The sequence below is a fragment of the Mustelus asterias genome, unplaced genomic scaffold (genome assembly GCF_964213995.1).
Source record: "Mustelus asterias unplaced genomic scaffold, sMusAst1.hap1.1 HAP1_SCAFFOLD_2395, whole genome shotgun sequence".
Taxonomy (NCBI): Eukaryota; Metazoa; Chordata; class Chondrichthyes; order Carcharhiniformes; family Triakidae; genus Mustelus; species Mustelus asterias.
The window spans coordinates 1-12,500 of record NW_027592340.1 but is presented as its reverse complement, the minus strand read 5'-3'; the positions used below and the strand labels follow the sequence as shown (position 1 = coordinate 12,500).

The 12,500-nt window shown below is 52.0% G+C and overlaps 1 protein-coding gene across 1 annotated transcript in view; it reads right to left on the bottom strand.

Moving 5' to 3' along the window:
* The window catches only part of LOC144489648 (dynein regulatory complex protein 11-like), a gene marked incomplete at both ends in the record, with an annotated part of 51,268 nt that extends 39,064 nt beyond the window's left edge, over positions 1 to 12,204 (bottom strand). Inside the window, 2 exons of the mRNA XM_078207504.1 lie at positions 11,005 to 11,193; positions 12,094 to 12,204. Of these exons, the coding sequence (XP_078063630.1) occupies positions 11,005 to 11,193; positions 12,094 to 12,204 (300 nt within the window). The remainder of the gene's footprint in view (positions 1 to 11,004; positions 11,194 to 12,093) is intronic.
* Positions 12,205 to 12,500: the final 296 nt, after the last annotated feature.

Here is a 12,500-nt window from a genome sequence, read left to right as displayed (position 1 = left end):
TTGGATCCAGTAAATCTCCTTCAGCTGAAGCTGTGTAAGTGGAGGAGAGACAAGTTGGAGTCCAGAAACTATCAGATGCACCACCTCACACTTACCCAGTTTGAAATTCATTTGCAAATTACCGAACTATTATGCAAGTTAATTAATTAATTCTGTATTTGATCACAGTCTCTCTCTGTATTAACTACACCTCCCAAGGGCAGCACGGTGGCACAGTGGTTAGCACTGCTGCCTCACAGCGCCAGGGACCCGGGTTCGATTCCCGGCTTGGGTCACTGTCTGTGTGGAGTCTGCACATTCTCCCCGTGTCTGCGTGGGTTTCCTCCGGGTGCTCCGGTTTCTTCCCACAGTCCGAAAGACGTGCTGGTTCGGTGGATTGGCCGTGATAAATTGACCCTCGTGTTAGGGGATTAGCAGGGTAAATATGTGGGGTTGTGGGGATAGGGCCTGGGTGGGATTGTGGTCGGTACAGACTCGATGGGCCAAATGGCCTCCTTCTGCACTGTCGGGATTCTATGATCTGGTATCTTCCACAGCTTTAGAAATTGCATTTCTGATTCCAAAACATTGATGATAAACGATGAACTCCAACATTCATCGCAGCGGAAAATCACTTTCCACATTTTGTCAGCCTGACTAACGACCTTTAACCTCTTTAACTTTGAACCTTCGTTCTGTTTGCTGTGATCCATTCTGCACTGAATAGAAGCTGAATATATTACACTGACTGTATCACTGTATTACTGACTGCATTCCCCACATCGATTCATTCAGCTACTTTAAACAAAGAACAAAGAAAATTACACCACAGGAACAGGTCCTTCGGCCCTCCAAGCCTGCACCGACCATGCTGCCCGACTTAACTAAAACCCCCTACCCTTCCGGGGACCATATCCCTCTATTCCCATCCCATTCATGTATTTGTCAAGACGCCCCTTAAAAGTCACTATCGTATCCGCTTCCACTACCTCCCCCAGCAGCGAGTTCCAGGCACCCACCACCCTCTGCCTCGTACATCTCCTTTTAACCTTGCCCCTCACACCTTAAACCTGTGCCCCCGAGTAATTGACTCTTCCACCCTGGGAAAAAGCTTCTGACTATCCACTCTGTCCATACCTCTCATAATCTTGTCGACTTCTATCAGGTCTCCCCTCAACCTCCGTCGCTCCAGTGAGAACAAACCAAGTTTCTCCAACCTCTCCTCATAGCTAATGCCCTCCATACCAGGCAACATCCTGGTAAATCTTTTCTGTACCCACTCCAAAGCCTCCACATCCTTCTGGTAGTGTGGCGACCAGAATTGAACACTATATTCCAAGTGCGGCCTAACTAAGGTTCTATAAAGCTGCAACATGACTGGACAATTTTTAAACTCAGTGTTCCGGCCAATGAAGGCAAGCATGCCGTATACCTTCTTGACTACCTTCTCCACCTGCATTGCCACTTTCAGTGACCTGTGTACCTGTACCTGTACCTGTGTACCTGTACCTGTACACCTGTACCTGTGTACCTGTACCTGTACACCTGTACCTGTGTACCTGTACCTGTACACCTGTACTGGTGTACCTGTACCTGTACTTGTACCTGTACCTGTACACCTTTACCTGTACCTGTGTACCTGTACCTGTACACCTGTACCTGTGTACCTGTACTTGTGTACCTGTACCTGTACCTGTGTACCTGTACCTGTACCTGTACCTGTGTACCTGTACCTGTACACCTGTACTGGTGTACCTGTACCTGTGTACCTGTACACCTGTACCTGTACACCTGTACCTGTGTACCTGTACCTGTACTTGTACCTGTACCTGTACACCTTTACCTGTACCTGTGTACCTGTACACCTGTACCTGTGTACCTGTACTTGTGTACCTGTACCTGTACCTGTGTACCTGTACCTGTACCTGTGTACCTGTACCTGTACCTGTGTACCTGCACCTGTGTACCTGTACCTGTGTACATGTACCTGTGTACCTGTGTACCTTTGCTTTGAGTTTTGGACAGACAGCTCTTTATCATCCTTTCGGTTTCTTGCTGTTTCTGTTTGATCAGAGAACAAAAATTCCACGACCTCTTGGAGCTCTGGCAGTAACAGAACTGGCCGGTGGGTCACTTAATATCTTCGATCTGTCTTTTTAATTGTAGCAATTGTGAGAATGGATGATTGAAATATTTTTGGTGAATATTGCATTATTCCGTAATGAAGGCTGTGGGTGGGATTTTCCAGCTGCACTCGCCTCAAAACTGGAAAATCACACCCGAGGTCGATGAACTTTTGCATGGTCCGTGCCCCCATCACCCCCATCACCCCCATCACCCCCACCACCCCCAGCACCCCCACCACCCCCATCACCCCCACCACCCCCACCACCCCCACCACCCCCATCACCCCCACCACCCCCACCACCCCCATCACCCCCATCACCCCCACCACCCCCATCACCCCCATCACCCCCACCACCCCCACCACCCCCATCACCCCCACCACCCCCACCACCCCCACCACCCCCATCACCCCCACCACCCCCACCACCCCCATCACCCCCACCACCCCCATCACCCCCACCACCCCCACCACCCCCATCACCCCCACCACCCCCATCACCCCCATCACCCCCATCACCCCCATCACCCCCATCACCCCCACCCATACGCGATGATTCCCGCTGTAGGCGGGGCGGGAGAATTCCGCCTGTGTGCCAATTAAACTGGGAAAGGGTAAATGGAGACAATTTGTCTGGGAGAGTTGAGACATGAAAAGGAGTGCCGGTGCGAAATGCAGACATTGGCAATGGAAGCACTCCCGAGTGGTTTGCATCAGTAGATGCAAACTTGCCCATCGGTGCAGGCTCAATGGGCCAAAGGGCCTTTTCTCCACTGTACAGCCTCAGAGAAAGGGTCATGTGAAGCTTGAATCAGTTATCCAATCAAACCTGGGCTCTAAAAATAAATTTTCGCTCTGAAGTTTATTGTATTTCCACAACAGAGAGCAAGCTGGATTGAGAGCTCATAAAAACATAAGAACTAGGAGCAGGAGTAGGCCATCTGGCCCCTTGAGCCTGCTCCGCTATTCAATAAGATCATGGCTGATCTGACGTGGATCAGTACCACTTACCCGCCCACTCACCATAACCCTTAATTCCTTTACTGTTCAAAAATTTATCTATCCTTGCCTTAAAAACATTCAATGCGGTAGCCTCAACTGCTTCACTGGGCAGGGAATTCCACAGATTCACAACCCTTTGTGTGAAGAAGTTCCTCCTCAACTCAGTCCTAAATCTGCTCCCCCTTATTTTGAGGCTATGCCCCCTCGTTCCAGTTTCACCCGCCAGTGGAAACTACTTCCCTGCTTCTATCTTATCTATTCCCTTTATAATCTTCTATATTTCTATAAGATCTCCCCTCATTCTTCTGAATTCCAAAGAGTATCACCCCAGTCTACACAGCATCTCCTCATAAGCCAACCCTCAACTCCGGAATCAACCTAGTGAATCTCCTCTGCACCCCATCCAGTGCCAGTCTATCCTGGTGAACCTTCTTTGCACTCTTTCCAAAGCTTCCACGTCCTTCTGGTAGTGTGGTGACCGGAACTGAACACAATACTCCAAATGTGGCCTAACCAAGGTTTTATATAGCTGCTACATGATTCCCTAACTCTTGTACTCAATGCCCCGGCTGATGAAGACAAGCATGCCGTATGCCTTCTTAATCACCTTGGCCACCTGTGTTGCCACTTTTAGGGAACTGTGGATCTGCCGCCCAGATCCCTCTGTATCATAGAATCATAGAAACCCTACAGTGCAGAAAGAGGCCATTTGGCCCATCGAGTCTGCACCGACCACAATCCCACCCAGACCCTACCCCCATATCCCTACAGATTTACCCCGCCAAACCCCCTGACACTAAGGAACAATTTTAGCACAGCCAATCAACTTAACCCGCACATCTTTGGACTGTGGGAGGAAACCGGAGCACCCGGAGGAAACCCACGCAGACACGAGGAGAATGTGCAAACTCCACACAGACAGTGACCCAAGCCAGGAATCGAACCCAGGTCCCTGGAGCTGTGAAGCAGCAGTGCTAACCACTGTGCTACCGTATGTTAATGTTCCTGAGGGTTCTGCCATTTACAGTATAATTCACATCTAAATTTGATCCTCCAAAATGCATCACCTCACATTTGTCCGGATTAAACTCCATCTGCCATTTCTGTGCCCAAGTCTCCTATCTATCTCTATCCTGTTGTATCCTCTGACAATCCCCGGCAAGTCGTGGGGGTTACAGATAGTGTGACATGAACCAGGTACACGGTACCTACTCTTGCAACTCGGCCAACGTTGTCTACCTGATACGCTGCAGGAAAGGATGTCCCGAGGCATGGTACATTGGGGAAACCATGCAGACGCTACGACAACGGATGAATGAACACCGCTCGACAATCACCAGGCAAGACTGTTCTCTTCCTGTTGGGGAGCACTTCAGAGGTCACGGGCATTCAGCCTCTGATCTTCGGGTAAGCGTTCTCCAAGGCGGCCTTCGCGACACACGACAGCGCAGAGTCGCTGAGCAGAAACTGATAGCCAAGTTCCGCACTCACGAGGACGGCCTCAACCGGGATGTTGGGTTCATGTCACACTATCTGTAACCCCCACGACTTGCCTGGACTTGCAAAATCTCACTAACTGTCCTGGCTGGAGACAATACACATCACTTTAACCTGTGCTTAACGCTCTCTCCACTCACATTGTCTGTACCTTTAAGACTTGATTATCTGTAAAGACTCGCATTCCAACCATTATTCTGTAAATTGAGTTTGTGTCTTTATATGCCCTGTTTGTGAACAGAACTCCCACTCACCTGACGAAGGAGCAGCGCTCCGAAAGCAAGTAGCTTTTGCTACCAAATAAACCTGTTGGACTTTAACCTGGTGCTGTGAGACTTCTTACTGTTCTAGAACCAAGCCAGTTCTGTATCCATCCAGCCAGCCCACCCCGAGTCCCATCTGATTTTAGTTTTTGTGCCAGTCTGCCATGTGTGACCTTGTCAAATGCCTTACTGAAGTCCATATAAACCACATCCACAGCCCTTCCCTCATCAATTATCTTGGATCTGACCAAGTAGGGAGTATTTTGTTTGAATCTATTGGAAGACTATTTTTAAAAGTGTAATTGTAATCTTCTGTGCTTAAGTTTTTCTTTCTTCTTGTCAATAAAACTTTTACTATTAATGTTTAAAATCCCCAAAGTGTTACTGGGATGGTAGATGCTGAGATCAGGATGGTTCTTCCCATTTACAGAATACAATAAAAAGGTTAGGGTATGAGACAAGTCTCCCTCTCGGATTTGGTTCACTCAGCAACTCTTATCCACTGTGAATAGAGCACAAAGGAATTCCCAAAATTTATAAATATCTCTATGTATCCCGTTTCAGTGTCCGTCCCCCTGTACCCACTCTCTCTGTGTCCGTCCCCCTGTACCCACTCTCTCTGTGTCCGTCCCCCTGTACCCACTCTCTCTGTGTCCGCCCCCCTGTACCCACTCTCTCTGTGTCCGTCCCCCCGTACCCACTCTCTCTGTGTCCGTCCCCCTGTACCCACTCTCTCTGTGTCCGTCCCCCCGTACCCACTCTCTCTGTGTCCGTCCCCCCCCCGTACCCACTCTCTCTGTATCCGTCCCCCCGTACCCACTCTCTCTGTGTCCGTCCCCCCGTACCCACTCTCTCTGTGTCCGTCCCCCCGTACCCACTCTCCCTGTGTCCGTCCCCCCCCCGTACCCACTCTCTCTGTGTCCGTCCCCCTGTACCCACTCTCTCTGTGTCCGTCCCCCTGTACCCACTCTCTCTGTATCCGTCCCCCCGTACCCACTCTCTCTGTGTCCGTCCCCCTGTACCCACTCTCTCTGTATCCGTCCCCCTGTACCCACTCTCTCTGTGTCCGTCCCCCCGTACCCACTCTCTCTGTATCCGTCCCCCTGTACCCACTCTCTCTGTGTCTGTCCCCCCGTACCCACTCTCTCTGTATCCGTCCCCCCGTACCCACTCTCTCTGTGTCCGTCCCCCTGTACCCACTCCCTCTGTATCCGTCCCCCCGTACCCACTCCCTCTGTATCCGTCCCCCCGTACCCACTCTCTCTGTGTCCGTCCCCCTGTACCCACTCTCTCTGTGTCCGTCCCCCCGTACCCACTCTCTCTGTATCCGTCCCCCCCCCGTACCCACTCTCTCTGTGTCCGTCCCCCCGTACCCACTCTCTCTGTGTCCGTCCCCCCGTACCCACTCTCTCTGTGTCCGTCCCCCTGTACCCACTCTCTCTGTGTCCGTCCCCCTGTACCCACTCTCTCTGTGTCCGTCCCCCCGTACCCACTCTCTCTGTGTCCGTCCCCCCTGTACCCACTCTCTCTGTGTCCGTCCCCCTGTACCCACTCTCTCTGTGTCCATCCCCCCGTACCCACTCTCTCTGTGTCCGTCCCCCCCCGTACCCACTCTCTCTGTGTCCGTCCCCCTGTACCCACTCTCTCTGTGTCCGTCCCCCCCCCGTACCCACTCTCTCTGTGTCCGTCCCCCTGTACCCACTCTCTCTGTGTCCGTCCCCCCGTACCCACTCTCTCTGTGTCCGTCCCCCTGTACCCACTCTCTCTGTGTCCGTCCCCCCGTACCCACTCTCTCTGTGTCCGTCCCCCCTGTACCCACTCTCTCTGTGTCCGTCCCCCCGTACCCACTCTCTCTGTGTCCGTCCCCCCTGTACCCACTCTCTCTGTGTCCGTCCCCCTGTACCCACTCTCTCTGTGTCCGTCCCCCCGTACCCACTCTCTCTGTGTCCGTCCCCCTGTACCCACTCTCTCTGTGTCCGTCCCCCTGTACCCACTCTCTCTGTGTCCGTCCCCCTGTACCCACTCTCTCTGTGTCCGTCCCCCTGTACCCACTCTCCCTGTGTCCGTCCCCCTGTACCCACTCTCTCTGTGTCCGTCCCCCTGTTCCCACTCTCTCTGTGTCCGTCCCCCTGTACCCACTCTCTCTGTGTCCGTCCCCCTGTTCCCACTCTCTCTGTGTCCGTCCCCCCGTACCCACTCTCTCTGTGTCCGTCCACCCGTACCCACTCTCTCTGTGTCCGTCCCCCTGTACCCACTCTCTCTGTATCCGTCCCTCCGTACCCACTCTCTCTGTGTCCGTCCCCCTGTACCCACTCTCTCTGTGTCCGTCCCCCTGTACCCACTCTCTCTGTGTCCGTCCCCCTGTACCCACTCTCTCTGTGTCCGTCCCCCTGTACCCACTCTCTCTGTGTCCGTCCCCCCGTACCCACTCCCTCTGTGTCCGTCCCCCTGTACCCACTCTCTCTGTGTCCGTCCCCCTGTACCCACTCTCTCTGTGTCCGTCCCCCTGTACCCACTCCCTCTGTGTCCGTCCCCCTGTACCCACTCTCTCTGTGTCCGTCCCCCCGTACCCACTCTCTCTGTATCCGTCCCCCCCCCGTACCCACTCTCTCTGTGTCCGTCCCCCTGTACCCACTCTCTCTGTGTCCGTCCCCCCGTACCCACTCTCTGTGTCCGTCCCCCCTGTACCCACTCTCTCTGTATCCGTCCCCCCTGTACCCACTCTCTCTGTGTCCGTCCCCCCTTTTCAGTTCTCAGCAAAAATATATTCCAGCAAAAAACAAGGATTGTAAGAAAAGGGAGAACCAGCCGTGGATAACGAAGGAAATAAAGGAGAGTATTAAAATAAAAACAGCTGCGTACAGAGTGGCCAAAAATAGTGGAGAAACAAGTGATTGGGAAAAATCTAAGAAACAACAAAGAGAGACTAAGAAAGCGATAAAGAAAGGAAGGATAGACTATGAAGCTAGGCTAGCAATTAATATAAAAAATGATAGTAAAAGTTTTTATAAATATATAAAAAGGAATAGAGTGGCTAGAGTGAATGTTGGACCCTTGGAGGACGAGAGGGGGGAGTTAATAGTGGGAAATGAGGATATGGCTGAGTCTTTAAATAAGTTTTTTGTGTCGGTCTTCACGGTGGAGGACACAAATAGTTTGCCAAATATTAACGATAGAGGGTTGGCAGCAGGAGAAATACTTAATACAATTAATGTTACCAGAGAGGCAGTGCTGGGTAGACTAATTGGACTGAAGGTGGACAAGTCCCCGGGTCCGGATGGAATGCATCCCAGGGTATTGAAAGAAATGTCAGAGGTAATAGTGGATGCGTTAGTGATTATTTATCAAAACTCGTTGCATTCTGGGGTAGTGCCGGTTGATTGGAAAACGGCTAATGTTACGCCGCTGTTTAAAAAGGGAAGGAGACAAAAGGCGGGTAACTATAGGCCGGTCAGCTTAACGTCTGTAGTAGGGAAAATGCTGGAATCCATTATTAAAGAGGAGATAGCAGGGCATCTGGATAGAAATGGTTCGATCAATCAGACGCAGCATGGATTCATGAGGGGAAAGTCGTGCTTGACGAACATGTTGGATTTTTATGAAGATGTGACTAGGGCGGTTGATGGAGGAGAACCGGTGGATGCGGTGTTTTTGGATTTCCAAAAGGCGTTTGATAAGGTGCCCCATAAAAGGCTGCTGAAGAAGATTAGGGCACACGGAGTTGGGGGTAGTGTGTTAAAGTGGATTGGGGACTGGCTATCCGACAGGAAGCAAAGAGTCGGAATAAATGGGTGTTTTTCCGGTTGGAGGAAGGTAACTAGTGGCGTGCCGCAGGGATCGGTACTCGGGCCGCAACTGTTTACCATTTATATAGATGATCTGGAGGAGGGGACGGAGTGTAGAGTAACGAAGTTTGCAGACGACACAAAGATAAGTGGAAAAGTGAATCGTGTGGAGGACGGAGAAGATCTGCAGAGAGATTTGGACAGGCTGAGTGAGTGGGCGAGGATATGGCAAATGGAGTACAACGCTGAGAAATGCGAGGTTATACACTTTGGAGGAAATAATAACAAATGGGATTACTATCTCAATGGAAACAAATTAAAACATGCTACCGTGCAAAGGGACCTGGGGGTCCTTGTGCATGAGACGCAAAAGCCCAGTCTGCAGGTACAACAGGTGATCAAGAAGGCAAATGGGATGTTGGCCTATATTGCGAGGGGGATAGAATATAAAAGCAGGGATGTCTTGATGCACCTGAACAGGGCATTGGTGAGGCCGCAGCTGGAATACTGTGTGCAGTATTGGTCCCCTTATATGAGGAAGGATATATTGGCATTGGAGGGAGTGCAGAGAAGGTTCACCAGGTTGATACCGGAGATGAGGGGTTTGGATTATGAGGAGAGGCTGAGGAGATTGGGTTTGTACTCGTTGGAGTTTAGAAGGATGAGGGGGGATCTTATGGAGACTTATAAGATAATGCGGGGGCTGGATAGGGTGGAGGCGGAGAGATTCTTTCCACTTAGTAAGGAAGTTAAAACTAGAGGACACAGCCTCAAAATAAAGGGGGGTCGGTTTAAGACAGAGTTGAGGAGGAACTTCTTCTCCCAGAGGGTGGTGAATCTCTGGAATTCTCTGCCCACTGAGGTGGTGGAGGCTACCTCGCTGAATATGTTTAAAGCGCGGATGGATGGATTCCTGATCAGTAAGGGAATTAAGGGTTATGGGGATCAGGCGGGTAAGTGGTACTGATCCACGTCAGATCAGCCATGATCTTATTGAATGGCGGGGCAGGCTCGAGGGGCTAGATGGCCTACTCCTGCTCCTATTTCTTATGTTCTTATGTTCTTATACCCACTCTCTCTGTGTCCGTCCCCCCGTACCCACTCTCTCTGTGTCCGTCCCCCCGTACCCACTCTCTCTGTGTCCGTCCCCCCGTACCCACTCTCTCTGTGTCCGTCCCCCCGTACCCACTCTCCCTGTGTCCGTCCCCCTGTACCCACTCCCTCTGTGTCCGTCTCCCTGTACCCACTCTCTCTGTGTCCGTCCCCCTGTACCCACTCCCTCTGTGTCCGTCTCCCTGTACCCACTCTCTCTGTGTCCGTCCCCCAGTACCCACTCTCTCTGTGTCCGTCCCCCTGTACCCACTCTCTCTGTGTCCGTCCCCCCGTACCCACTCTCTCTGTGTCCGTCCCCCTGTTCCCACTCTCTCTGTGTTCGTCTCCCCGTACCCACTCTCTCTGTGTCAATATCCCCCCTGTACCCGCTCTCTCTGTGTCCGTCCCCCCGTACCCACTCTCTCTGTGTCAATATCCCCCCTGTACCCACTCTCTCTGTGTCCGTCCCCCTGTTCCCACTCTCTCTGTGTCAATATCCCCCCTGTACCCACTCTCTCTGTGTCCGTCCCCCTGTTCCCACTCTCTGTGTCCGTCTCCCCTGTACCCACTCTCTCTGTGTCCGTCCCCCTGTTCCCACTCTCTCTGTGTCCGTCTCCCCTGTACCCACTCTCTCTGTGTCCGTCCCCTGTACCCACTCTCTCTGTGTCCGTCCCCCCGTACCCACTCTCTCTGTGTCCGTCCCCCTGTTCCCACTCTCTCTGTGTGTCAATGCCCCCCTGTACCCACTCTCTTTCTGTGTCAATCTCCCCTGTACCCACTCTCTCTGTGTCCGTCTCCCCTGTACCCACTCTCTCTCTGTGTCAATGCCCCTGTACCCACTCTCTCTGTGTCCGTCCCCCCTGTACCCACTCTCTCTGTGTCCGTCTCCCCTGTACCCACTCTCTGTGTCCGTCCCCCCGTACCCACTCTCTCTCTGTGTCAATGCCCCTGTACCCACTCTCTCTGTGTCAATCCCCCTGTACCCACTCTCTCTGTGTTTGCCCCCCCGTACCCACTCTCTCTGTATCTGTCCCCCCCTGTACCTGCTCTCTCTGTGCCAATGACCCCCTGTACCCACTCTCTGTGTCTGTCCCCCCTGTACCCACTCTCTCTCTCTCTGTCAATGCCCCTGTACCCACTCTCTCTGTATCCGTCCCCCCCTGTACACGCTCTCTCTGTGTTTGCCCCCCCGTACCCACTCTCTCTGTATCCGTCCCCCCCTGTACCCGCTCTCTCTGTGCCAATGACCCCCTGTACCCACCTTCTGTATGAGAGTTGCAGCCTCTGCAGGCTCCATGGTAACAGGGGGCAGTAGTTTTCGATTCTTCTCTCTCTGTTCCTCTCTCCAGATGTCCCTCATGATCCGGGCTCGGAGGCGACCCTGTCTCGCTCGCTCCGAAATCTGGATGATACGGACAGCTTCATCCGTGCTCTGTGGGACCTCCTCCTCCTGGAACAGAATCGGGAATGTGGGTGAAAGGAGCTGATTCTCCCACCCAGACAGGAGCCTGGGATCATCGCACACTGGGAATGGGGTCATCGCCCAGTGGGAATGGGATCATCGCAGTGGGAATGGGACCATCACACAGCGGGAATGGGATCATCGCAGTGGGAATGGGATCATCACACAGCGGGAATGGGATCATCGCAGTGGGAATGGGATCATTGCCCAGTGGAAACATTCTTTCTGAATCTACCCTGTCTCACCCTGTTAGAATTTTATAAGTTTCTACGAGATCCCCTCTCACTCTTCTAAACTCCAGTGAATATAATCCTAACCGACTCAGTCTCTCCTCATATGACAGACCTGCCATCCCAGGAATCAGCCTGGTAAACCTTCGCTGGACTCCCTCAATAGCAAGGACATCCTTCCTCAGATAAGGACACCAAAACTGCACACAATACTCCAGGTGCGGCCTCACCAACGCCCTGGACAATTGCAGCAAAACATCTCTATCCCGATACTCAAATCCTCTCGCTATGAAGGCCAACATACCATTCACCTTCTTTACTGCCTGCTGTACCTGTGCGCTTACTCTCAGCGACTGATGCACGAGGACTCCAAGGTCTCGCTGAGTATCCGCCTCCCTCAATTCACACCCATTCAGATAATAATCTGTCTTCCGATTATTGCTACCAAAGTGGATAACCTCACATTTATCCACATTATACTGCACCTGTCCTGCAGATACCCACACACTCAGCCTGTCCAAATCATACTGAAGCATCTCTGCATCTTCCTCACAGCTCACCCTCCCACCCAACTTTGTATCATCTGCAAATTTGGAGACAATACATTCAGTTCCCTCTTCCAGATCATTGATAAATAAAGTTTAATTGTGGAACTCACTGGGATCAACGACTCTTCTTGAAGCAGCTTCGCAAAAAAGACCCTCCGCTGCTCCCGAAGTCTTGCTGCTTCCCGGGAAAAATACTTGGGGATCGGAATCTCCACATTGTTCTGGAACACAGAAGGTGAATAATGTAATGGAACGAGGGTCAGGTTAACAGACAGATTGACAGAGAGAGAGAGAGAGAGAGAGAGAATGGGAGAGAGAGAGAGAGAGAGAGGAATGGGAGAGAGAGAGAGAGAGAGAGAGAATGGGAGAGAGAGTGAGAGAGAATGGGAGAGAGAGAGAGAGAGAATGGGAGAGAGAGAGAGAGAGAGAATGGGAGAGAGAGAGAGAGAGGAAATGGAGAGAGAGAGAGAAGAAGAGAGAATGGGAGAGAGAGAGAGAGAGAATGGGAGAGAGATAT